The sequence below is a fragment of the Sus scrofa genome, chromosome 9 (assembly GCF_054392235.1).
Source record: "Sus scrofa isolate SSC_HxYL_T2T_F1_AM1 chromosome 9, Sscrofa_HxYL_maternal_Yorkshire_Landrace_v2.0, whole genome shotgun sequence".
Classification (NCBI taxonomy): Eukaryota; Metazoa; Chordata; class Mammalia; order Artiodactyla; family Suidae; genus Sus; species Sus scrofa.
Window position 1 is genome coordinate 713,927 of NC_139391.1, and position 26,429 is coordinate 740,355.

The 26,429-nt window shown below is 58.7% G+C and overlaps 1 protein-coding gene across 36 annotated transcripts in view; it reads left to right on the top strand.

Annotated features, from left to right (window-relative positions):
• The window catches only part of DENND2B (DENN domain containing 2B), a 143,065-nt gene that overhangs the window by 72,478 nt on the left and 44,158 nt on the right, over positions 1-26,429 (top strand). The window contains exons 1-3 of one of the 36 annotated variants that reach the window (XM_021062259.2): positions 19,037-19,173; positions 20,000-20,159; positions 21,163-21,562. The exons of 32 other annotated variants lie outside the window; for them this stretch is intronic. In XM_021062259.2, coding sequence (XP_020917918.2) covers positions 21,546-21,562 — 17 coding nt within the window. In that variant the 5' untranslated portion in view covers positions 19,037-19,173; positions 20,000-20,159; positions 21,163-21,545. Of the gene's footprint in view, positions 1-9,569; positions 9,623-19,036; positions 19,174-19,999; positions 20,160-21,162; positions 21,563-25,976; positions 26,066-26,429 lie in introns of those variants that run through there. 3 more of the 36 variants (XM_084974790.1, XM_084974803.1, XM_084974779.1) reach the window with 3 other exon arrangements.

The following is a 26,429-nucleotide window of genomic DNA, read 5'->3' on the forward strand; positions in this document are numbered from 1 at the left end:
GTGAAATGTGGGTGCGAGCTGAGGCAGGAGCCCCGGAGACAGGCGGGACGGGACGCCCAGGTGGAACCAGCACCGGGGGGTTGGCCGTCGAGCCCCTGCTCACCCCTTCCTCCCTGAGGGCCGCCTCTGGGGGCGGACCCTGTACCTCTTGAGTGAGTCTGGTTTTGAGAGCCAGCCTTCATCAGGGTTTGTGTTGTGTTCTCTGCCTCTTGCTGTGGACTGTGTGTGTGTGTGTCCCTGAATGAAGAACTGGTCCAGAACTTCGGGCATTTTCCTGCTGCCGCTGACCGCCAGCCTCTTAAACTTCTCGAAAGCCATTCGTGCCTCAGGCCTAGAGGCGGAGCGTCCTCTTTCCTGACCCGCCTTCTCTGAACTTTGTCTCTGAAATACGGGGCCAGGCGCCGGGCTCTCTTCCCCTGGCCACGGCCGCCAGGTTACGGAACGAAGCGGGTTGTGGGTTTCAGCGTTTTCAAGAACTTGGAACCAGAGTCGCGGGCTTGGGCAGGAGTCAGGAGTGAAAACTTGAAATGCAGTTGCTCCTCCTAAAGACAGTGTGTCTTGAAATAATGCTTTAAGGACGGTCGTCACAGAAGGAGAGGAGATTGGGGGGTGGCAGACAGGAAGGCCTAGCTGACTTGATACCCGCAGCAAGCCCAGTCTGTGCCAGGGAGGCCGGAAGTGGGAAGCTTGCTCACCGTCTTGCCAAACACCTTGTGTGATGGCGGGGACCGGACCACAGGTTTTCAGGGTTTTATGAGTTTGAATGTTGAGAGACAAGTCTCCTGTCGGGCTGCATTTGGAGTTCACTTCCTGGGACTATTGGCATGCGTGCGTGTGCATGTGTGTGTGCGCGCGTGAGCAGCGAGTCAGCCCTGCTTTGTGCCTCTTCTCCTGGAAGGTAACGAGAGTCACTCGCATTTGAGGAATAACAGCATATAAAGTATTGTATGGACTCTTTCGCGGTTTCTGTGCTTTTCCTTTTCAGAAGCGGAGGCGATAAAAGCAGCACCGGGCCGCACTTTCCACGGGACGGTGGGAGAACAGGAGCCGTAGTCAGGCCTGCTGGAGCCCGGCTTCGCCTTTGGGCAGCCGTAGGATCTCGGGCTGTAGTTTTCCTGTTTGGTGAAGTAGGATGGACAACTCTTGGCACCCAAGATTGTTTTGGGGCATGAAATTAACGCAGCCAACCCACAGGGAGAGGCCTGGCACCCCGCAGGTGACGGGAGGGGGACACAGCGTCCACAGCAGCGAGCAGGAGAGCATGCGGGGGTCCTGGCGTCGCCAGCGAAGGGGGTTCCGGGAAGGGCCGTCCGCTCGGAGGTCCTCGGCAGGCTGGGCGGCGGACCTCGGACACCTTAGCGTCGGAGGGAGGAGACAGACCCTCTTCTTTGGTGAACGCGGCTCAGTTTTAACGCCATCTCTGGTGGCGTGTTGAATGGTGTCATAAGTAGTCATCCTTGCCATCTTAAAAATCCGGAGCTGTGTTCCTTTTGTTTTTACAAGTACAGGACATTTCTGTACCATTTTTACCACAAAGGAATTTCCAAAGCTCTGACAGGGACGGCTGATAAAATACAGATGTGCGAGGTGAGACTGCGGCTCGGAGAGAACCACTCTGTCCGGAGCTGCGCTCATGGTGTGTCTGAGTCGCTTTCTAGGGATGAGAGACAGGGAGCTGAACGTGCCCGGGGCCCGGATGTTCCTCGAGCGCCCGCAGACGGTCTTTAAACGCCGCTTTGTGAGTCTCGGTGTCCTGAGAGCCGACTGCAGTCGGTCGAGGCCCGAGGCCTGTGTTCTCACGTCCGGGGAAGGCATCGGTGGCGTCTGGGAACCGGATGGGAGCACTGGCTTCCGACAAGACAGAGCTGCGTCCCCTGTGCTCTGGCCCCTGCGAAGGCATGATTTTGTCTAACCTGCATAGCGGCCCTGGGTGGGAAGAGGGCCGACCGAGAGCTGAGTTCCCTCGGCACCACCAGGGGCTGGGCTTCTCCTCCACTCACAGACGGGAGGCTGACTCAGTGGTGAGAGGTCAGGGACAAGCCATTTGCCGGCCCCTCGCCCTTCTCCAGCTCCTGGGTCATTGGCGCCAGGCAGGGGTTGTCCTTTGCTTCATCCGTGCGACAGTTTCTGATCTGGAAGTGCCTGCCGTCACTTCCAGATGACACCCGTCCCGGGCAGCTGTGGATTGAAGCTCACATCCCCAACAAATCATGATCCTAGGTGGGGCGGGTGGCCGCCTTCTCGCAAGAAGGCGCGTGCAGGAGGTACCCCTTGCAGTGTGGCGTCATGGGTCAGAGGCAGGTGGAAAGAGGGGAAACTGAGCCACCGAGGCACTTGCGTGTGTGTTCTTTCACCCTCTTGCGCCTCTTCCTCTTTGTAGCAGTGGTCCTAGAAAAACAGGAAAAACCGCTGTGACCACAATCAATGTTCCATTTTTATTTCTTTAAACTGAGGTGTAGTTGATTTGCAGTCTCGTGTTGATTTCCGGTGTGCAGCACGGTGAGCCCTTTGTGCGTGCCTGCGTGTGTACACTTCCTCGCGGGCTCTTTCACGGTGGTCACTGTGGGATGTTGGTTCTAATTCCCTCTGCTGTAGGACCTCGTTCTTGTCTTCCACACAGTAGTTTGAATCTGCTAACCCTCATTTATCCCTTGTACCTCCCCAGGGTAAAACCGTGTTTGTCTCCTGTGTCTCTGAGTCTGTTTCTCTTTCATAAGAAAGTTCTTTTGCGTCACATTCAGATCCACGTGTGAGTGATGCCATGTGGTATTTGTTTTGCTCTTTCTGAATTCACTTACGATGATCCTCTCTGGGTCCATCCATGTTGCCGCCAGTGGCATTATTTCATTCCTTTTTACGGCCGAGTAGTGTGGTGTGCTATCTACATACCACGTCTTCTTAGTCCACTCCTCTGTCTCCTCTGTTGTACGCAGGGTGGCCGTGAGCGCTGGGGTGCATGCATTTTCTGGAACGAGCGTTTTCTCTGGATCCATGCCCCAGAGTGGATCGTAGGGCAACTGCAGTTTTAGTTCTTGAGGAGCCTCCCTGCTCTTCCCCACAGCGGTGCCCGTCTACATCCCCACATTCCTGCAGCAGTGCAGGAGGGCTCCCTTCTCCCCCAACTCTCTCTGGCGTCTGTTGTTGGTAGACTTTTGAAATGGCGTGAGGTTTTCAACGTAAAGAAAAGCTGACATTAGGCAGATTGAGGCTTTGGGGCCTCTGGGCGAAGCTTGACCGCCGCTGGCTCCTCGGACGAGGCCCGCAGTTTGTAAAAGCGTGCAGGGCGGCCTCAGGTCCGCGCGTGCTCGGTGGGCCTCCCGGGGCTGTGTGACAGCGGCGTGACCCTCCGGGAGCTGACGTGACGGGGTGCCATTCCCAGGAGGAAAAGGCGCACGCCGGCAGAGTGTGTCAGTGCCTAAGTGCCGCACAGCCGGTGCTCTCTTGGCTGGTTTGAGGTTTTAGACAGCTCGTATTTGCCCAAGTGCAGGATGGGCCTGCGAGCCCCAGCTGCTCAGCAGCCCACCTTTCTCGTTCTGTCCCTTGAATGCCCCTCGCCTTTCTGGCGAGGTCCAGAGAAGGAGGGTCGGTGGCTGTGCGGACGAGGCCGAGGCCACTGTGGGGCCGCAGTGACCCTCTCATCACAGCACGTGCGGTCAGGCCTGGCATCCCTTCAAAGCTTCCGAGGGTGCATGCGGGGCGGGAGGGTGGGCGAGCCGAGGAGAGGGCAGGGTTTGGGCTGTAAGGTCACTCCTCTGGGGTCTGTTCTTAGGAGGGACTTTGTACCCAGGCGGCTTGGCCTGGAGTCTTCCTTCCGGCCCTCGAGCGGGTTTCTCTGCCAGGTTCAGACTCTGAATGGAGAATGAGCGGTTACCAGCGTTGTGAGTGGGACTGGGGGCCGCGTGGTCCTCGCTGCCTCGTGCTCTGTGCAGTCAGCACAGCCGTGACTCTGGGTCTCGGGGACCGTCTGCCTCTGCCTTCGTCTCCTGTTGGAAGATTCTCCCTCGGGTGTGTGACCCTCTGATCCCTGCTCTCCCAACGCTTCATTTTTGTAGAGCTTTGGTCAGACTTCTGTCCACCCTGCCTCCCTCTTTCCCTGCCAACCTCTTGCCCTATTCCCGGTAAAAGCCCCTCCTGTTGGCAGACCAGCTTCTCCACGTTTCCTTTACTTTTTCAATTCTTGTGTGCAAAGTCAGCTAACTTCAACAATTTTTAAATAATAGAAGAAAGCCATGCTCGTTGCAGAATATTTGTACACAGCAAAAATTATTAGGAAGAAAAGCCAAAATCACATATCACCCCATTACCAGAGTAGCATTAAGTACTGTTATGTTTTGGGATTAAACCCTTTTTTTTAATATGTTCTAGGTTTGCTCTTTAAAAGCAAAAAACAAACGCACATAGCATTGTGTCGAAACTTCCTTTTTTGACTAATATTATTTGGGTATCTTCCACAGACAAATATTAAAGCAAAAGAAAAAAGTTGATTTAATGAAAACCTGTGCACCCACCACTCAGATTTAATATTAGCATTTTACTGTATTTGCTTCAGGTCTCTTATTTAAAATTTTTTAAAATATGACAGATATGACTGGAGTTCCCTTCGCTCAGTTGCTAACGAATCTGACGAGGAACCATGAGGTTGTGTGTTCGATCCCTGGCCTCGCTCAGTGTGTTAAGGATCTGGCGTTGCCGTGAGCTGTGGTGTAGGTCGCAGACATGGCTGGATAGTGACTCAGATTCAGTGTTGCCGTGAGCTGTGGTGTAGGCTGCAGATGTGGCTTGGATCCTGCGTTGCTGTGGCTGTGGTGTAGGCCACAGATGTGGCTTGGATCCTGCGTTGCTGTGGCTGTGGTGTAGGCCGCAGATGTGGCTTGGATCCTGCGTTGCTGTGGCTGTGGTGTAGGCCGGTGGCTACAGCTCCGATTCGACCCCTAGCCTGGGAACCTCCATAGGCCACGGGTGTGGCCCTAGAAAAGACAAAGAAAAGAAAAAAGGAAAAAATACGGCGACTCCGCATAAGCTTTCCCAGTCCTTTCCCCTCGGAAATCGCTAAGCCTCCTCACCCGGCACGCGGTCGTCTTCTCTGTGTGTCCTTGGATGATGTAGAGCAGCGTGTGTGTTCAGTTTTGTACACTCGACACCATTTCTCCACGCAGCCGTTGGCAGGGGCTTGTTTTACCCCGTGTCATTGTCGGAAAGTGGGCCTGGATAAAATCGTTCCGTTTAATTGGTGTGTGATGAGCCGCTGTGTAGTCTTGCGGGGAGATCAGAGCCTTTCCGCGTGTTGTGAGTAACCAGCGTTCTTATACGGGGAACGCGCTCGCGTCCCCGTAAACCAGCCGGCGGGAGCGGCGTGTGCGATGCTTCCCCTTGCGAGGCCACACCTGCTCGCTGTTGGTGGTGGTTTACGTGTTTACCGGCAATGCCGACAGTTTTTCTTTCCCTGCGTTTTTGCTAACGTTGGAGGGTCTTCACGCCTCGGTGTCTTCCACTCTTCGACTGTGCAGCAGCGTCGCGTGGCTTCGTTTGCGTTTTCCTGGTTTCAGAGGCGGAGTGCCGGTTCGGTTCGTGTTTTATTGATTATCTGGGTTTCCTTGGCTTTGAATCGTCTCTTCCTCTCTTTCGCCTGTTTTTCACTTGGGTTGTCTCTTTCCTGTTGCTTCTCCAAGTGCTTGATATGGTCTTCTTTTTAATCCTTTGTGACTTAGGTGCTTTGCAGTGTCTCCTTCCTGGCTGTGGCTTGTTTTTCTTGACTTGATGCAGGGTGTCACTGTGCGCGTGTGTCTCTTCTGGACGTGTGTGCTCCTGAGCTGCCCCCCCGCAGAGCTGTGCTGTTTGCAGACCCGCGTGTCCGAGTGCTCCACCTGCCAGCCCTGCCTGATGCTGGGTCACTAAGGCACGGGATTGCCTGGACGGAGGGACAGAAAGTGGTCCCGCCTCTTGTTTTCTCCCTTCTCCTTCCTGCCCGAAACCCCGCTTCTCCCTGAAGAGGGCGCCTCCCTTGTGGCTCCTCTACTGCAGCGGCTTCTTCCCGTCCCGACCTTCACCCTGCACCCGCCTGGCAGCCGCTCCTGCCTGAAGGCCTCGCTCTTTGGCCCGTCGCTTCTCCTTGCTTTCCCTGCTCACTGCCTCCAGCCTTCTTCCCAGTCTCCTGTCTGGCGGAACTAGGACCCGGGGCTTCCCGCCGAGAACCCGGCAAGGCTGCCGCCTCACAGCCCCTCAGCCTTTTCGGCTCTAAGAAGTCCTTCCTCTTAAGGCCTCATCGCCTGAGCGCTTCTGCTTTGGAGTTTGGGACGCTGCATGCTTTCTGCCCCTCCCTAAGCTCCCGAACGCCCACGCCCTACGCTTTCTTGGCCCCTCTGGCCCCTGCTTCTCCAGCCGGTCCTCGTCCTCAGGACCCCAGCCTCAAAGACATGCCTTCTGCCGCTGTACCCGACCAGCTGACCTCCGCCCTCCCTCCTGGCCTGAAATCGCCAGCCCTGGGCGACCACAGAAGCAGACCCCTCTGCTGCAGCCCTGGCTTCTGAGGACGGCCCCTTCTTTTGGAAGCACGGTTTCTGATCCATCATTCCTTTCTCAGAAAATGTTCTTGACTTCGCAGAGAAAAGGTGGGATTCTTAGTCTGGCTCTCAGAGGCCGCTGGGGTCTGGTGTTTTTCTGTCTCTGGCCCCCTTCCGGGCCAACTGCCATGAGACTGTCTTGCTCCCCTTCTTGTCGCTGCCTTCCTGCCACCAGGGCTGTGCTCTCGTTGTCCCTCTGCCCAGGACGGCCCGCCTCGTCCTGTGCCATTTGACCTTCCAGGGCCAGTGCAAGGGCAGCCCCCCCGACCCCGCTCTGCGTCTTCACCTAGAGTAACACCCCCTCCCCCGCGCCCCCGCACCTAAGCCCGCGGCCTTTGGTCTGCGGTGGCTCCTTCCCGGGGTTGGTGGTCGTTTGTGCCCACCTCACTAGAACGTCAACTCAGGATGGACCCAGGCCCCGCGCACCTGCTGGTGTTCGGAACATATGAGCTGGATGACGGCGCGTGTGAGCGGGAGGAGGCGAGACCGGCCCTGCGGGACCAGAGGCGGCACTAAAGCCTCGCACCCTCTCCTGCTCTGGTGAGTGAAGACAGCTTGACCCGAGCCAGCCGAGAAGAGACCCCCTGTGCGGCCGGGGGAGCACGCGGCTCGGCCCGTGTGGGAGCGGGAGCCTGGAGCACCGAGAGGTCCAGCAGGGTGTTTCCGGCTCAGGAGCCGGGCTGGGTGTTGTGGGCACTCTGGGGAGGGCGTTTGCCCCGCTCAGAAGGAGGAAGCACCGAGCCCGCTCTCGGCAGAGGCAGGAGCAGAGGGACCGGAGGGTGTGGCAGCCGTGGGGCAGGTTCGGTTCCTTCCCTCGCACCTGGCAGGCCTGCCTTCTTCCTGCCCTGGGACCTGGAGTCACAGCCTGAGTCTTCATGCCAAAGGGCCTTTTGTCTCATTCTGTTCACCTGCTGTTTGTCCTTGAAAACCTGTCTCGCGTCTCCCCCCCACGTCAACCCCGTCTGAGCCCCCTCCCTCCCGCCCACGAACCTTGGACTGCTCGGTCTGGCTCTCACGTGGCGTCAGTTCCTGTCGATAGTCCGTGAGCCCCTTGAGCGCAGGAGTCACATCTCCCTTTTTCCTCTGCCGAGAACAGAGCAGGGGCCCTGCTCACCGCTGATTGTATCGAGGAGCCTGACGCCAGAACCGGGGCCACGATCCGTTGTGGACGAACTGAAGGGGGGAGAGGCCGGGGAGGCGGGGTCAGGGTCGGGGTCTGGGGAGGCAGCGCTCATCTGGAGAGTCCCTCGCGACCGAGGGAGGAGTGCGGGTGTCCTCGGCGCTGGCGGGAGGCCGCAGCAGGCAGGCGGGGGCACGGGTGTTGAGGTGTGGCCTCCAGGGAAGAAGGGGGGCTGTGCCGGGGCCGCCCGGCGGTGACTGACCTGGGGGACTGGCTCCGGCCAGCTGCCCTGAATGTGGGCGCCATCGGCCCACGTGGTCAGCAGGAGCTCGCAGGGTGGCTGGCAGCCGCTTCCCGGAGCTGGGGCCGGCCGGGGGCGGCAGGCCAGTTTGGCTGGCCGGCCTTTTCTGCCTTGAAGCACTTGGTTTCTGTTGCTAACAACAGACGCGGGCAGTGTAAATACAGCCCGACTCCCAGACACGTGGACCCGCGCGTGCAGACTGACCAGTGGGTGGTCAGCGGCGGGGGAGGGGCGGCAAACGTGTGGCGAGGCCTCTGCCGATGCTCCGACTGTGCCCGGGCCCTCCCGCTAGCCTTTGGCGGGGCCGCCCGCGGGGCAGCCTGGGGGCCGAGTGGGAGATGACCCTGCCTGATGCTCCAGGTTTCAAAGACTTCAGCTCTTGTTCCAGTTGGACACGACGCCCCGCGCAGGCGTACACGCCTCCGAGCTAGATGCCAGCGATCCGAGGGCTGATGGCAGCTGCTGCTTTGTGTCCTGCCTGTTCGGTCAGGCTCTGGCCACTGGCCACACGTGCCAGACATCGATCAGCAGGCGCTGTGGCCTCCGGGCAGCCCTGGCCTACCAAGCACACCTGAGCACACGAGCGCTGTGAGCTTCTCTAGACGGGGTCCCAGGCTGACTCAGTCTTGCCGGGAAGGGTGACCTCACCAGCAGGAGGCCAAACCGTCGCGCTGTAAGAAGCAGTGGCGGAGACGCACGTGCGATGCACTGACCCCGAGGCTTGGGGCTCAGGCCGATTGCGGGGAGGACGCGGGGCGGAGGGCAGTGAGTCTCCACGGCCGGACGTGACACTGGGGTGGGTTGGGGCTCTCCTCCCGCCAAGTCTTGGGTCTCTACGTTGGCGCGTGGAGAACCTCTTGTGTTTCCCTCAGGGAGAAAAGAGCAAATGCCTCAGAACACACTGCGTCACGTGGAGTCCCTCCACCCGTTACCGCAGGAGTTGAAGGACCCGGGTTTGTGGGAATGGGTTCATCGAGGTGCACAATTTACACGGTTGCCAGGGTTCTTCCCACAATGGTGGCCCTCTGACTCCTGGTCCAGCAGCCTTTCTTGAGTAGGAGCGAGAGGGCTAAGTTGTTGTCGTTGGGTCTGAGGGTGGCTTATCACCTAAGGGCGTGGCCTGCTGAAACCCTGTCACCAGTGTCCTCACAGACGGTGCCTGGCCATTGTTTGTGGACCTGATGTTTCCTAGCCCACGTGTAAGAAGGACCTTTGACCTGGGCCTGGAGCATGGATGGGATTTAGGTGGCAGCGAGGGCAGAGACGACCCCAGGCTGGAAATGGTTTGAAAAGTAAGACATGGATGCAGACATGAAGAGGTTTGGAGCAGGAGGTGTCCTGTCTGGAGAGAGAAGCGCGCGTGTGTGTGCACGTGTGTGTGCGTGTGGTGTGTGTGCGCGTGCGTGGAGGGTGGGGGACGGCGGTGGTCGGGTGGGGGTGGTTGACGAGAGGGGAGAGGAGTGAGACTGGCTGGCATTTGGCAGCGTTCCGGGGAAGTGGAGGAACCTGGATTTGGTGTGATTGGCCCTTTCAGAGCCCGCAGGGAGGAATGACACAGTGGTGCTGTGGTTCCGGGTTCTCAGTCTCTGGTGTGGGAGCCGGCGGCCTGAGATGGACGAACAAAGGGCCCTCGTGGTGATGGTAGGGACGCTTCACGTTGCTTTGGGACCTCCCTGGGCTGGCGCTCAGGGAAGGGCGCTTTCCGTAACCAGAGGCCATTGTAGTAAGCTTGGAATGAGGCGATTAGCTGGAGAAAAACTGCCCAGAAGATGACAAAGTTTGCTGCTTCCTAGTTGGCCATATTTGGCTCTCGCTTGGTTAAATAAGAACAGCTCCAAGGACGTCTTCTTCCAGAGCGCGGCTCCCAGAGCGTGTCCTTGGAGCTGCTGGCTCGGCCGGGCCTCTGTGCTGGTGCACAGTCCCTGCCAGGAACTAAGGTCTCGAGGCCTCCGCTGGGGTGTGTCCCCAGCACAGCCATCTGGAGGGTCAGAGAAATTAGCCACGAGAACGTGCCCGTTAGTGCTTCCAGGGTCACAACCTGTCCATGGAATCCCAGGCCTGGGAACTGCTTCTCTCGAAGGGCTTTTCGGAGTTGGGACAGGCCAGCGGTTCCAGCCCCGACCGCTCCCTTATTTGGACACTAAATTTTTAGGGTGCGGTTAGACTTCTGCTGTGCCTGAGGAGAGTTTTTAAGGACCTGGTGGCCTTGGAGTGATCGCCAGAGAGGTGATGTGACACCAGAGCCAGGCCTTTCCTCCCCGGGCTCCCTCCTTGGCCTCCGGCCCGTCGGCTCCGGAGCCGGGCCTGCCTGCTCACCCCCGTCCTGCTGGGGACGGAGCACCTCATGCGGCCGTGAGAGGGTCAGAGTGGCTGGGGCTCCAGGGCTTGGGCCGACCTGGTGCCTGCCCTTGGGTCTGTCCCTTGGTGTTGGGGAGCTGACTGTGCCACTGGCTTGGCCAATTTCCAGATTCCCGGCCCGGCGTCTCATGGGGACCGGGTGGGATGCAGGGGCGCTGCTGGGGGGCGGGAGGAAGAAGCTTTTGTGGCAATTTTGAGAACGCGCTTCTCCTCCTGCCTCCCTGACCGGGGCTGGCGGACAGAGCCCACCTTTGTCATCGTCACCTGCCTTTCCTTCCGGGGGCCCCGGGGAAGGCGCACCGCAGCTCAGCTCCTGGCGGTGCCGCGGGCTCCTTGGAGGACGGGAAGCGGGAGGAGAAGCATGTTTCTGTCAGGTGCGCCCTCCCCGGCTGGGGCCTCCGCCCTTTGGGGCATCGCGTGGCCGCCTGGGAGGAGGCACAGGACCAGCCACGAGGAGGGACTGAGGAGCCGCACTGCCCAGAGACGAGGCCCGGGGACAGTGGCGAGTCCTTTGCAGGCCACATCTTATTTAGCCTGCTCAGTACCCGTCCTGGCTGGAACTGCCACCACCACCCCCGTCGAGAAAACTGGAGCTTAGGGAAGGGGAGGGCGGCCCAGCCCAGCCCGAGGCTGGTGGAGGTGCCCTCGGGCTCGGACCCCGGGCAGCTCTTTTCCCGAGAGGCCTCGCAGGGCACACCCCGGCAGACGGTCCTCTTGGGACACTCTTTGCGTTGGGGAAGTGCTTGGTCTGCAGAGACGTCGCGGGTACAGCACAGAGCGTCCTGTGGACCCTGCAGGCCGCCCGTTTGCACGGGCTCCTTGCCGTGTGGCACAGCTTTGGAGTCAGGACGCTGTTTCCAGAGATTCCAGTGGAGTGATTTTCAGCTAGAGTTTTGGAAAGTCCGTCAGAGTGTGTCATTTCTTTCCCAGTTCTGCTCTGTCTCAGCTCTGCTGGGCCCGCCTCCCCCTGGCTTTGCCGTCTGGTTTTAGAGTCAGATACTGCTTTCCGGCTCTTTCGATGGGATGGGGTAGCAGCAGTTTCCGAGAGGTGGGGGAGGCAGGTGGCTATGGCAGGACCCCTTAGCGGCTTGGTTTCTGGCCTTTTTCTGCCTGACAGAGATGCGACGGGGAGGGGACGGGGGCTAATAGCTGCAGCTGGTAGTTCCTGGCCTGGGGCCATAGGCCTTCCGTGCGGCGGGGCCAGCTCGCTCGGATGCTGTCCTGAGCCTGGCCTTGTACGGTGCAGAATGCTCTGTGCCGATCACTGCTCAGGGCCAGGCCTCCATCTGCAGGCAAGCAGGCTGGCTGTGGGCAGGACGGTGTCCGTGGGCAGCTGGTAGGCCCTGCTTGGGTCCCAGGCGCAGTGTCCATTTAAGGGAAAGGGGCCCGCGATCTCCTTGGCTCTGGGGGAGAATGGGCTGGACTGAAGTTTGCTTGTGGCCTTTGCTGGATGTGCCTTTTCAATGAGATCATTCCAGAGTCACATTCCTGTGAAATTATATTTCACTCAGGACGTGAAGCTGGATTTGCGTAAAAGCATTGGCACTAAAACTCAGGGCTCAGAGCAGGGCAGAAACGAAAATCAGGATAAATCCCTCTTCTTTAGAAGGAGAAGACAGAAGGAAAGAGAAAACAGTTGTTAAAGGATTTTGCATTTAAAATCGGTACCTGGCGAGCATGTCAGGGGGTCACGTTGCCCCTCAGACCAAAGCGGACGTGACGCCCCTCGGGCCACAGCAGACGGGGCGCTTGCTGCCCCAGCTGCCTGCCACCCCCAGGCCGGGCGGGCCCACCCTCCCGCATCTCGTTTTTCTCTCTGTTCATCTCTTCACTTTGTCGGTCTCTCTTTCTGTCTCTCTCTTGCGCGCGTACACACCTTCAACCCCGACCGCTCGTGCTGGCAGTGGGGTTAGCGTGTTCTGCAGACTCTGCCTGTCACTCTGCATAGACGCTATTGTCCTAGCTCTCAATGGCCCTGCCTCCCTTTGCCCAGAAGTCACTCTCTAAGGCTCCCCTCAGCATCGCGTTTCCAACACCTGCCGCCCTGGGCCCCCTCCTGTTCCCGCACAGCCCCCTCCTGCACGTCTCCCCTCCTGTCTTCGAGGGGCAGGGAGTGCTCCCCCAGTGCTTGCTAACGAGCCGGTGCTCCTCAAAGGATCACTGCAGGAAGGATCCAGACGAATGAGAAGTTGGGGACCGCAGGCTGGGCGAGCCCCAGAGGGCAGGGAACGCACCACGAGTGGCCCTGGAGGGCAGGGGGCTGCAGTGGGGCCCGCACGAAGGGTGGGGCAGGGAGCCTGGCGAAGCCGGGGCAGGTGAGGGGGCTGTCCGGCCGTGAGGCCGGGGGCGCCAGCTCCTGCGGGCAGATGGCCAGCGAACGCGGGCTTAGAGGGGACGCCTCCTGGGGATCCTCGCAGAAGCCCGGAGAGGAAGGAGCTTTAGGCTGGAACGGAGACTCTGGGCTGCGGTAGGTGATGCTCTGCACGATTGCGACAGCGGCAGCAGGAGTGGCTCGGGCCTCGCTGGGGAGCAGATGCTGCTCCGAGGACCTCTCGCACCTCATCCCTCTTGCTCTCACACTAAACCCCAGAGGGAGCTCCGGGCAGTTGTCGCCGTGTGAAGAGCAGGGTCACACAGCTACGCGGGGTCCTAGACCTGGCCCTGTGCTTGCTGGGTGAGTAACCTTGGCGCCAGACAGCCTCCCTGAGCCTCCATTTCCGTCTTTGTAAAAGGGAGAGAACCTTGCCTTTCACCTTGTTTCGTTTGGCAGACTCAAATGAGCAGCAGGTCAAAGTGTTTTTGAAAAGATGTTTGCCTTCCAAAGGACTCGGAGCCAGCGTTGGGGAAAAAGGCTAACTTGCAAACTAATTATGGTTGCGGAAGTTCCCGTGGTGGTGCAGTGGAAACGAATCTGACCAGCATCGCTGAGGACGCAGGTTCAATCCCTGGCCTTGCTCCATGGGTTAAGGATCCGGCGTTGCTGCGAACTGTGGCGTGGGTCTCAGATACGGCTCGGATCTGTAGGCCGGAAGCTGTAGCTCTGATTTGGCCCCTAGCCTGGGAACCTCCACAGGCTGCAGGTGTGGCCTTAAAAAGACAAAACAAGAAAATTGTGCTTGAGATATTGTGCTCTTCCTTAAAGTGTGCACTGCTCTGAGTGTGGGCCTTTATTGTGCGTCCAGCTGCCCTGGGCCGACTGGCGGCAGTGTCTTTGATTATATTTGGAATCGGGATTTGAGCTTCCATTAAAGATTCAAGAAACTAGTTTTTAAAAAAACTGCTTTTAGAAATGAAGTGTGATTGATGCGCAGTGTCGTATCAACTCCTGCTGTCCAGAAGCGTGACCCCGTCACACGTGGATGGGCCTCTTTTTACGGTCTTCTCCGTCACGGTTTGTCCCGGGAAGTCGAGTGCAGTCCCCTGGGCTGCACAGCAGGGCCTCGTTGCTTATCTGCCTGGCATAGAACCGGCCGCCTCTCCTGACCCCAAACTCCCACTCCCTCCTCCTCACCCCCGCCCCCTGGGCCGCCCAGGTCTGTTCTCTGTGTCTGCGAGTCTGCCTCTGTTTCTTAGGTAGGTTCGTTTGTGTCATGTTTTAGATTCCACATGCGCGTGGTACCATGTCATGTTGTTTGTCTTTATGCCTTCGCTTGGTATGAGCATCATCTCTGGGTCCATCGTGTTGCTATAGATGGCACTGCATCCCTTTTTATGCCTGAGGAGTGTTCCATCGTGTGTGTGTGTGTGTGTGTCTGCCCACGGTATGCAAAAATTCCCAGGAATCAGACCTGAGCCACAGCAATGCTGAGCAATGCTGAGTCCTAAGTGTGAGGCCACCAGGGAACTCCTGTCCTACACCTTTACCCATTCCTCTGTCGATGGACTTTTAGGTGGAAGAAACCAGTTTTTAGCAGAGTTAGTATCTTAGGGACAGATCGGACGCTGTCGCTCCTGGCCAGGCCAGCGCTGCGGAGCCATGGTGCTGGGCGTTCGCAAGGGGAAGGATTCTTCTTTGGGCCCTTGGGAGCAGTGAGGCCATTGCAGCTGGCGGCAGAGAGGCTGCCATGAGAGGTGGCCCGTGTCAGCTCCCGCAGCCCAGCCCCTCAGCGGTGGGCTACAGGACTCTCTCGGCTGGTGGGGGTGACCTCAGGTGAGAAGTTTGTGGGGAGCCGGAGAAGGCGCTTTAAGTTTCTGTTGCCTTGGTAATATACTGAGTCCAACAAAGTGGTCCATTTCTGTGGGCACCGGGCCCACCAAGGTACCAGTCCTTGGGTGAGCTGTGCTGAGCCAGGCAGTGGATGAGGAAGATTGGTGAAGGGGGCAGAGGGACAGTGTCCCCACATGCAGCCAAGGAAGAGCAGTGTGTGCCCCTGAGGCCCATCACTCACCCTCTGGGTCTGAGCTCGGCGTGCGTGCAGCCGATGGTGGCCTGGATAGGCCATGATGCCTGTACGCGTAATTGCGGGTCACCGCACAGAATGCATCAGCTCCGTCCCTCAGAAAGGCCTAATTGGGGGCTACAAATGTGAAAAGACACAAGAGCTCAGCCACGTGTCTTTCCTCATTACGGAGAAGAATGCGTGAGTCAGAAGTGACCTGGGAGGCTTTCCGTGTGTTGGGAGCTGCTTGGTGAGCGTCCCGGCTGGCCCGGGCGGGGGGAGGAGGCACGTCCCCCCATTTCTCCAGGGAGCCTGGGGCTCTGGGAGGGCCAGGACCCAGGCCGCGACCGTGGCCCGCGCTTCGAAGGCACTTCCGCTGCTGAAGGCAGGTGGCAATAGCGGAGGTGGGTTTCCTGCCGCTTTGGGGATTGTCTTCGGCTCTGCTTGGCAAAAAACCACGTTAGACAAGGTCGCCCTGGAGCGTCAGGATCGCGGGCATTTGTGAGTCTCATGGGTCTGGAGTTGGCGTTTGCTCAGATCCTGAGAGCCCGTTGTAAGTTGCCAGTTTCCGGGTTTGAAACTGTGGCGCGAGGACGTGGGCCTCCCGTCAGGGCTGTGCGTGCTCTTGCGGGGGAGGTGGCTTAGGACACGGATTCGGACGGTGGGTCTGCGGGACTTGGGGAGCGTGTCGGCCCCTGAAACGGTGGGCGCAGACCTTTTCCGTGGCGGTTCGGAGGGCTTTTGGATCCTCGGGGGGCCCTGCGACCTCGAGCGAGTGATGACAGCGCTGCCCTAACAAGTGGAGCTCGGGGACCTCGGTTCTCCTCCCTCTGACGTCAGGGCTGCACGGCATGTCTGACGGCGGCGGCTTATTGCGACCCAAGAGCGTTTCTCTCGTGTGTACCCTTGGTGGGACCCGGCTCTGTAGGAGTTAGCAGCCTTGCAAGATGCATATCTTCCTTCAGAGAAAATTCAGATAATGTTTGAAAGTCTCCGAGGGCAGTTTCCAAACAGGAGCGTCAGGAATGTTCTGAGAAGGCATTGGGATAAGTGTGCAGGCCGCGAAGGGCCCCTCTGAAGAGGCTGCTGTCTGTGCGGTGGATCGGGTCTGGGCCGCACGTCGCTGGTGCCCCTCATCCCTCTCGTGCCCTGGAGCTGCCCTCTCGTGCCCTCAGCCGTCGGAACCACGCCTGTATCTTGAGAAGATGGTGGAATTATTTCCTGGAGACTTGTTCTGCAGTAACTGTGTTGTCATCCAGAGGCCCGCCGGCAGGATAATTGCCTGCGGCTGCCGGGGACATTATGGGGCCCCAGAAACAGCTCCTGTGACCTCACCGGCCCACACTTACCTGCTGCTGGGCTGAGGGCCCAGGTTCACCCAGGAGCCGGCTTCGTCTTGTCTCGGGTGCTCAGGACCGTGGTAAAGCGCCCATCTGGCCGGTCCCGCCCCGCACAGGGCAGTCTCAGCCGAGGCCTCGCCTCAGCCGAGAAGGCGGTCTTAGGCGGGCCTGGGTCTCCAGGCTCGTGGGTGGGAGCAGTGATGGAAGGCGGGTTCTCCATGGCCCTTGGGGTCCTCTTCCCTCTCAGCTTAGAAGATATTCGTCCTCTCCAAGATCAGCGCACCTCGGCAGCAGAAGGCCCGCTCCGTGCCGCCTGTGCGCACCCACCGTGCAGGCGGGCAGGACGAGCCCTCGCTGCTCCTTTCACCCTTGTAGCTCCAGCATCTGAACTGAGCGTCTGGCACGGGGCCCCCAAAGCATATATATTGAGGGGTTCTCTTGCGGTGCAGTGGGTCTGGGATCTGGCGTGGTCACTGCAGCAGCTCAAGTTGCTGCAGTGGCACGGGTTCTGTCCCTGGCCCAGGAACTTCCGCATGCCCCGGGCACAGCCAAAAAACCAAACCAAACCAAACCGACACCTTGCTGAAGGAGTGAGTCACTGTAGGCACCAGCTGCCGCGTCGTTCGCTGACCTGGCACGTGTTTCCCAGTGTGTGCCGTGTACTCCAAACAGGGTGAGTTACGGTGGACAAGGCAGCCCTTGTCCTCAGGAGCCTAGTCTGTAACCGAGAGGTCAGGCTTGGGCGCTAAGGAGGACTTGGCGCCTCGTCGGAAGGTCAGGGTGAGACGTTCTCCTTTATTTCGGCCGTTCTGGACCTTCTTGCTGCCCGAGGTCCCTTTGGGGCCACAGGAAGTGGATCCGCTCCCTTTCTCGCATGAGCGTCGTTGAGAATTCTCAGGGCACGTGCCAGACCCCCCGCACAGCCTCCTCTCCGGGGTGAACATTCTCGGTTCCTTTCGTCGTGCCTCCTGTGCCGGGCCTCCCCTCTCCACCCTGCTCGCGGTCCTCAGGATGCTGTGTGAGCCCAGTCTGTCCCTCTGACAGTGAGGAGAACCCAGTGCAATATCCCAAACAGGAATTTCCGGGGAACATTCCAGCCTGGAGCCCCTCCTGCATTTCAGCTTTTCTCCGCTTAGCCTGGGCTCAGACGAGGGATAATGGAAGGAGAAAGGCCTCATCTTGGCCAGACTGAGAACATCTTCCTGTTTGGCTCGTCCTGGAATTGGAACTCGCATCTCCTTTCTGCTCCGCCCCTCCCCGCCCCCTCCTGGCTGCCGGGCTGCCTTCCCTTCATTCTCTGAGTCACTGCCCGCCCTACCAGGAAATTAGCATGAAAAAGCAAATTCCAGGTCTGTAGCTTTGTTCTCTTCCAGCCCTTTGTCCTTGTCCAACCCCCTCCTCACAGAAAGTGGCCCAAGCTGAGTCTTGGGACATCACGGCCTTTCAGAGGCGGGGCTGTCGGGCACTCCCTGCCCCTGGGCATCATGGTTTGGTCTGTGGCCGCGGCTGTGGAAGTCCCCTGCTGGCTTCTGGGCTGGCTTGGGTTTTAGTCATGAGGTCCAAGCTGAACAGAGCTCTTCCGGGAGGGAGTTGAGAGGGGAGCCTGGGGTACAGCGGACGCAGATGTGCACAGCATCTGGGCTGAGAGGGGGCCGGGGCCCCGGCAGCCGCAGTGGAAGCCCGAGTGTGCGGCCCACAGGCTGAGTGCTCGGCGCTCGCCGCCCGCCTGCCCGCCCTGGGAAGCTCCTCCTCGGCTCCTTGACACAGAGACCTCCAAACACCTGCTGCAGGGCGGCCTAACCTTTCTCAGTGTGCGGGCCTCTAATGCTTAAGTTTTCACAGTGCTCATAGGCCAAAAGAAATACTTTGTTACAATTTTTTTCCTTTTTACAGCCTCACTGGAGGTATATGGAAGTTCCCAGGCCAAGGGTCGAATTGGAGCTGCATCTGCAACCTACACTGCAGCTCACAGAAACGCTGGATCCTTAACCCACTGAGCAAGGCCAGGGATCGAACCTGTGTCCTCTCGGACACTGTGATGGGTTCTCAACCCTCTGAGCTATGTCGGAAACTCCCGGAAGTACTTTCTTTTTATTTATTATTTAGGTGTAAGCAATGTAGTAAGTGCTTAAATCTGAATAACTGAGTAGCCATTTGAAAAAATTATACATATAAATTGAAAAATATTTTTAGAGGAGGATTGGGGGATGAAATAGGTGAAGGGGATTAAGAGGTACAAACCCCGTTATGTAGTAAGTAAGCCGCAGGGATGTGGTACCCGGCGGAAGGCATGTGGTCAATAACGTCATAATGACTTTACATGGGCACATTGGACTTCCTGTCGTGGCGCAGCAGAGACAGTCTGGCCAGCATCCATGAGGATGCGGGTTCGATCCCTGGCCTTGCTCAGTGGGTTAAGGATCTGGTGTTGCCGTGAGCTGGGGTGTAGGTCGCAGATGTGGCTGGGATCTGGCGTTGCTATGGCCGTGGGGTAGGCCGGCAGCTGTAGCTCCGATGGGACCCCTCGCCTGGGAGCCTCCAAATGCTGTGGGTGCGGCCCTCAAAAAAAAAAAAAAAAAAAAAAAAAAGCTTTCTACGGGGGCAGATGGTTCCAGACTTATGGTGATCACTGCCTACCGTATGCAGAGGTCAGACCCCATGGACTGACCTGACAGCGTGTGTCGGTGTCAGTGGTTCTCAGGACAGGGATGTGCTGGGCGCTGCTCGACGTCCCACATCTGGGGCTGAGATCGGACTCGGCCGTCCCCGTTTCCTGTTCCGCGTTGCTGTTCACACAGTCATTGTTTGGTATCACAGCAGCTGCTGAAAACTCTGCTTCACAAAGAAATGACATCATCGAAAAGAATGTAGTACAGTCTAATGTGAAAACTGTGAACCCGCGGGGTATCTAACAGATGGTGGGTGTCGCTCTTGCTTCTCTTAGCGATTTAAAAGCTCTCGCAGCACCCCGTGAGCTCACTGTGGTCCTCCCGGCACCACAGTTTGAGAACCACAGGAGCCAAGTAGCAGTTGCCTTACTTAAAGGAGGAAAAAGGCAAACTCTGTCCCCGATAGAACCCTTCGAGGAGTCGGCCAGATGGCTGGACAGACGCCTGTAGGTCCAGCTGGATCGCATTGCTGGGGGCGGCCTTCTTTGAGGGGTCTGTGTGTGTGAGTGCCTCGGGCCCTGGGTGGGGAAGAGCCGTGGGGAGAAGAGGCCTGAGGAGCAGCAAGAGCAAGAGAGGAGCCTCTTGGGTGTCTTTGGTGAAGGAAAAATGGGGTTTAACACCAGGGGGGCCAGGCCTGAGACCCCGGCAGTGTCCTTCTCAGACTGTCTCCAGCGAGCTGGGCTGCAGGGGTGGACCTGGGGAGGAGGCTGTGGCGCAGAGCCCGGAGGAGGGCCTGTGTGGTCTGGCATCAGAGCGGGAGCCAAGTGGCCGCCTCTCCCGGCGCTGCGGTCTGCCTCTTACCGGGAAACTGCGCGCATCCCTTCACCTGAGCCGCGGTTCCTTCATCCATAAAACGGAAGACATGACAGCCGGACAGATGAGCTAAACGCACTTAGAACCCGCAGCGCCTGGCTGTGTACGGGCGCTTTCCTCTGCGACCTTCCGAACTGAGCTTTTGCTCCAAAGGGAAACTTAGCCCCCATCTGGCCGAGATCTGTAGTCTGGGGGTTACTCTACTCCCTGATCATTTTGCTCTGTGTATCTCATGCCCCCAAACTTGCTAAGCTCTATTACCTGTGCACCCACGTGAAGGTTCCCTTTCACTTTCTAAACGGCGTTTTAATGAACAGAGTCCTTAGACTGGTCCAGTTGATCGATGTTTTCCGTCATGGATGGCGCTTTCTGTGTCCAGTGCAGGAAATCTGAGCTCGCTCCAAGTTCTCTTTGGCTTTTTGCTCCTGGTTTTTCTTCTGCTTTCTTTGTCTTCCACAGGTCGGGTTCATTAACCGCTGAGCCACGATGGGGATTCCTAAATAGTAATTTCTTCATACTGAGTTTCATCGTGTGATCCAGGAAGGGCTTCCCTGAGAAGATGGTGTCTGACCCAAGTCCTGGGAGACGCGGGAGCAGGCTCTGGTTACGGAGACAGCAGGTGTGGGGGCTCCACGGTGGCAGGTGTCGGGTGTGTTTCAGGAAGTAGTGAGGAGACAGTGTGGCCGGGGCGGGGGAGCAAGAGTCGTTCTGGTTGAAATGAGGTCGCAGGGACCACAGGGACCCAGGTGCCGAAGGCCTCGAGGGTCGTTGTGACGAACTGGGAGGGTTCGTCCTGAGCAGAGAAGTGACAGGGTCTGTGCTGTTGGCCGGTGGTGGCCCATCGAGGATCTGCTCCGGTTGTTTCTCTTGTCTTGATGAAATAGACACCGACCTAAGAGCTAAGAGGGTGAGGCCGAGGGAGCGTCTGGAGGCTGAGGGTTGGCGCGGGGCCACTGGAGGCGTGTCCCCTCTTGGTGCTTCCCACCTGGCCGCTCCCCGGTCTTCGGGGCCTCACGGTGAGGAGGGCCTCTCCCACGCCACGGCCGGGGGGCCCCAGTGCCAAGACCTGGCTGGCCCTTGCTCTGCTTCCCAGTCCTCTTCTGAGAAAGCCGGCTTGCGGTGGTGTCTTTTCTGGAGCAGGCAGGCGTCAGGTTGAGGTCCGCTAGGCCGGAGAGCATGGGAAGGGTGAGAATGAGGCCAGGACGGGAGCAGAAGAGGCTTCAGAAAGACGCTGACATTTGAACTGGGTATTTAGGGAGGAATGGCGGTGGAGGACGGAGATGAAAGGGGCTGGTTGACTCCAAAAGCCCCGAGGCCCGAACATTCCCGGCATGTGCAGGAAATGGCAGTTAGCTCTGCTGCGATGGGCCGAGGGCGGGCCCTGCTGAGAGGGGCCTGGGGCCTGGAAGCGAGGGCAGGGCTCTTGGCGGGGCAGGGGGCACGAGGTGCTCAGGCCCCTCGCCCAGAGGCTGGGTTTCCAGACCGGTCGAAACAGCCACGTCTGGGTTTGTAAAACTGGCTTGGAAGCCGGCAGCTTTCCCTTGGCCCGGAATTGCCTAGCAAGCCCTCACCCCATTTTAGGCTTTCAGGAAACACTTAGGCCCAGCTTCCACCCTCCGCAGAGTCTGCCCTGAAGTGGAAGAGGACCATCTGGCAGGAAAAGGGATGAAAATGTTGAGCCTGAAAACCCGGACTCGAAGGCCCTTTGGGGAGGAGAGTCCGGGAGGAGGACGTGGGAGTGCTAAGTGGACAGTGACGAGAAGGGAAGAGAGCCTGATTTTTTTCTAGTTATTATTCAACGGCAACAACAAAAATCATCTTTTTTTGGGACTGGTCGAGGAGGATCGCAGCCTCCGGGGGCCTGTAAAACACCCGGCAATTCTTCGCATCTCCCAGCAAAGTGCATCTTGGCCCCTCTCCGCTCGATCTGGCCCACAATCCCTCGGCACTTTTGCGGGAAGGGCTTTCTGGACCCGGCACCCCAGCTCCTGGGGCTGGCGTGGGAATGATCCAAGGTCCCAGGTACGTGGAGCCCTGGCGGGAAGAGGGCTGGCAGTTTGGAGGGATCAGGGCGTAGACGTGAGAAGAGCCTTCACGAAGCCCGTGGTGCCCACTCCCCCTGCTGCCCCCTCCCTCCTGTAATCCTTCATCTTTAGGCACCGCAGGGCCAAAGACAGGGCCGTGGGCGGAGAACCAGCGAGAGATGAGGCAGGAAGGAAGAGCGGAAAAGCGACCTGGGGAGGAGAAAGGCCGTGGGAGCGGGATGGAGGCAGGTGTGTGGGGGAGCCTTGCCTGTGTTGGATGAGAACCTGTCACTGCAGCAGGTCCTGGCGAGGAGCTGCGCGGGAGGAGGGCGAGCTCTGGAAGGAAGAGGCCCACCCGGGACAGTCCCCTGGGCGGCAGCTACGCCGGAGAGCCCCCTTGCCTTGGTTTTACGGCAGCCACGCCTCTGGGGGGAGGAAATGCACCTTAAAGGTGGCGGCCAGTGCTGGAGTTTCTCGGGCCCTTTGGCTTTTCAGTTCACGAGCCAGTTAACACTTATTTCATGCCTTCTACGTGCGAACTTACTGCCCAGTCCTAAGGGTTGTTGTGAACACGGAGAGAGCTGGCAGCAGCAGCAGCAGCTGTCCCAGCCGTGTGGGGACGGGGGACCGGGGTGTCAGGAGACCTAGGGGATGGTTGAATTTCCCAGGAGGGCCAGAGAACACACCCTGTGCAGGGGAGCTGCTGCAGCAGAGCCTGAGCTGTTAGTCCAGGCAGGGCTCTGAGAGGTAAACACAGCGCTTCCTCGCGCAGCCCAGGCCGGGGAGGGAGGGGACGAAAGGCAGAGTCTACACGTGTGCTTTTCACAACTCTGGTTTCGGTACTTCAAAGGAGTAAAAGGAACTCTTTTTTCCATCCCCTCGATTGTGCCCCTGGCATGCAAAAACTCCTGGGTCAGGGATTGAACCTGCACCACAGCAGTGACCAGGCTGGCCCCTTAACCCACTGAGCCACCAGGGAACTCCTTCTAAAGGTGACCCTCCCTGAAGCTGGCGGTGAACTGGTTGCTGAGACTCTTGGATGAAGCAGTTGAGGACACAGGCTCTCCCCTGCAGGAGCCGCCCCTCTGACCCGACCTTCTCCCCGCCAGGGCCCAGGGGTGAGGAACGGCGGCAGGTGGGCATCAGCGAGGAGGTGCAGGGGTGTGTGTAATGGCCCTGGGCAGAGGGAGAGGCGGGCTGAGCCAGGGCGGTTGGACCACTGCCGACAGAGCCGTCCAGTCTGCGCAGAACCAGGCTCTCTGCACACACAGCTCGGGGCCCTTTCCCGCCCGTGCCCCCCTCGCGGGCTCTTTCCTAAGCTCTTGCCTCCACACAAGAGGTTGCTGAGGAAATGAGTGCAGGGCGGGCCAGCGCAGGGCAGCGGCTTCCTTTGTCGGGCCCCGTGTGTGTCCCCGCTCAGTGGCAGCTCTAGCCCAGCGGGACAGGAGGCTTCGTCCGAACGCTGGTCACTCTCAGGGCTCAAGTGTCCTTCTCCAGGCCAAGGCATCCGCTCGCGCCAGCGGTCAGGCTTTTGGGCAATGAGAAACATCACGGACAGGGGAGACGCTCACGCCGAGAGGCCGGGCGGCCCCCCGAGGGAGCCCCCTTCGGAGACCGACCTCGGACCGGCCCCTCCCCGGACCCTGGGGAGAGCACCCGCGGCCGGCCGTTGAGGCTGGATTGCGGGTCGAGGGGGCACGCGGGCGCCGGGGAGGAGCGCAAGGGCCGGCGGAGAGCGGGGTCTTCCGGGGGTCGGCCCGCAGGGCTCTCCCCTTGCTGGGGCGCGGGCCTGGGGAGAAGCGGTTGTTGGCCCCTGGGGCCGGGGGGCGGTTTCCGACGCTCAGCACAGTGAAGAGGGAGCCCGGGTCGAGCAGACGCCGCCAGTGCTGTCACTGGATCCCGAGGTGTGCCGGGTCCCTGTCATCGAGGCCAGTGGTTTGCGCAGGTGGAAGAAGCTGGGGCGGGAGGAGGAAGAGGGACGGGGTGCCCGCCCTGATTTGCTCCCAGCCAGGCCCACGTGGGCAGCTGGCCAGCAGTGGCCCTCAGGCCTTTCCAGGTCTTCAGAGAGCGTGTTTGGGGACGCGCGTCTTCACAGGTACCGGTGCACGGGCCGAGCCTAATGTGCTGGCCGAACATGCCGATTCCAGGCCCCATTCAGGAGGGGCGGTGCGGCCTTGGACTCTGCATTCGAAGCAAGCGCCCCGGCCTCATTAAGGAAGGGAAGCAGACCGTGGAGTCGAGCCAAGTCCACAGCCCTGCCCTGAGCCTTCATCAGGCCGGTGACCTTGGGCGGGGCTCTCGTCTCTGAGCCTGCCTGTCCTGATTGGAAACTGGGGTCTGTAGTCGCACGTCCTCCGAGGATGCTGAGAGCCACGTTAGGGTGGAGGCGGTGCAGGGTCCCGACTCAGAGCTGGGGCACCGGTGCGGCCACCTGGGCTCAGACTCCTGCCTCGCCCCTTGCTCGCTGTTTGATTTGGGGGGAGGGGTTAACTGCTCTGTGCTGTGGTTTCCTTGGTAACGTGTACATACTAATAGTGCCCACTTTGTAGGGTTGTCACAAGGATGAACTGATTTAATCCTTTTATACTTGATCTTAGCCAGAGGCCAAGAAGCAGGGCTTTAATCCTTTGAGATGGCCATAACTTTAGCTATTCTAATTACATACCGAAGCTAGCAGGACCTTTCGTAATAAACGTATGCTTGCCTTCTCTCAGGTCCTTTTCCCATGGGTGACAGACAGGTTGAGGCTTTGCTTTGAGATGTCACCTCTCCGTCAGGTTCCCTCCACTTTCGCCCTTTCCCATCCGCTCCTCCAGGGCGGGGACTGCGTCTGTCCCTTTCACATCCTTGGATCTTGCGTGGCGCCTGGCATAGCGTCACTGGACTGGATGGCAGCGCCAGGGAGTCAGAAAAAATGACTCTAGCTCAGGAGTAGAGAGGGTGCCTTCCACATACCTAGAGAAGCCTGACCTGGAAGAAAAAGGGTTTATTAAGCCTCAGTGTGCCAGAGTAGCAGTCCCACGAGGCAGCCACGTCATCCCAGCTGCTCTTACAGTGGGAAAGCGGAGTCTTGGAAGGCGGCGGGCGCTTTCCCCTGCCCCGCGGTGGCTGTGGGCAGGGCTGGACAGAGGTGTCTGACACCTGAGGTGTTCCCACTGCACTTGCGAACCTGGGGCTGCGGTTTCGAGGTCTCTAGGCAGAGTTTGCAGCAAAGTTCCAGGGGTGCTGATTCTGTTGCTTTCTCTGGATTGTAGCTCTTCGGGTAGCTTTCTGTTATTTGTCAGAGCTGGGTTTTTGAGCAATTCATGCTTGGTGGTAGGTACTGATTGAACAGTTTCATTCTCCAAACATGTCGTTCTCGCCTGAATTGTGTCATGGTGTCAGTGATGGGCCTGAAAACGACCGAAGCAGCCTCTGGTCCCCTTGGCTCCTCTGCTCTGTTCCCAGGGGGTGTCTCCTTTGCTTGGGAGTCTCTTCTTGTAGCGAGACTAGCCAAGGTATTATGAGAGCCTGGGGTGGCTCCTAGGGCCTTGAGAGAAGCACTGTCCCCCTGGGAAGCCAGTCATGCAGAGTGCTGGAGTCTGAACTGCAGGTGCGCCAGGCTAGCCGGGTCCTCCAGCTGCTGGCTTGTTCCCTGACTCTGATGGGCCTGGCTGCAGGGACCAGCTGCACGATGGAATCACGCTGAGATGGCATCTTGCCTTGGTGGCCCTCGTGGGGTTCTCAGCAGAGCCTGCCCAAGATCCCCCAACTCCTGGGCAGCTGCTGAGAATAGCAGCTGAGCTCTGGCCCAGGTGTCAGCGAGGGCCCTGCCGAGGGCCTGGTGGGTAGCAGTTTTAGATCCACGCCTCTCGGTTGCACCTTCGCAAGGTTTTCCTTCGTGGCCCAAGCAAACATCACAGTTACCTGCATTGTTCTTCTTACTGGGTTGGCCCTGTGTTCTCACATTCAGCTGTATGATAGCATTTCAGAGCAGTGGGGCCACCCGCCTTAAATTGAGAATTCAGGGAAGGAAATAATACGTTTTTCCTCATGTTCTTTTAATGCATTTCAGCTTCTGGTCTTGCCGCAGATCTTCGGCGCTCTCCCTGAAGGCCTCTCCTGGGGCTGGCAGTGCTGTTACGCTTCCCATGGGTACTGTGACTCTCGTTACCACGGGCACAGTTGAAAGCCTCCTGGGCGAGTTGCTTCCTTGCAGCACTGAGCCCCGTGAGGACCCTGAGAAGTGGCCTGGGAAAGTCTCCAGAAGCTGCATCTCCTTCCCCTTCTTTGCACCTTGGCGCACAGCCGTAAACCAAGCACTTAACCCGGCACTGGGCTGACGCGGGAAAGGCTAGCCTGCAGAGCGGGTGCACGCGGGTGCTCTGGTGGCAGGAATGACTCCCGTCTTCCTTCTCCTCCTCCCAGCAGCAGCAGCAGCAGCAGCAGCAGGATGCCGAACCCTCGACACGTTATGTTGTGTACCTTATACATTACGTCGTGTTCCTTATACGCGGACTGTGTACGTTACACCGTGTGTCTTATGCGTGTGCTTTATGCATTAGCCGCGTGCTTTGTATGTGTACTTCACGTGTCATGCTGTGAACTTGATACATATACTTGATACGTGATGCTGCACACTCGAGTTTATAAGGGCTTTTTTTCCCAATAGATCGGGAAGACTTTTCATGAAGGACAAAAGTAAAGCTCAGGATTTGTTTTCTTTTTCTAAAAGCATCTGCCGCGTTCACTTTGGGAGGGATGTTGCACATGTTGTCACCTGCTGTCCCCTGCCGGCCGCTTCCTCCCTTTCAGCGCCCTCTTCACGCTACCACCATCACCAAAACGACAGCCCTGAGAGCTTGCACGAGGTCAAGGAGATTAGA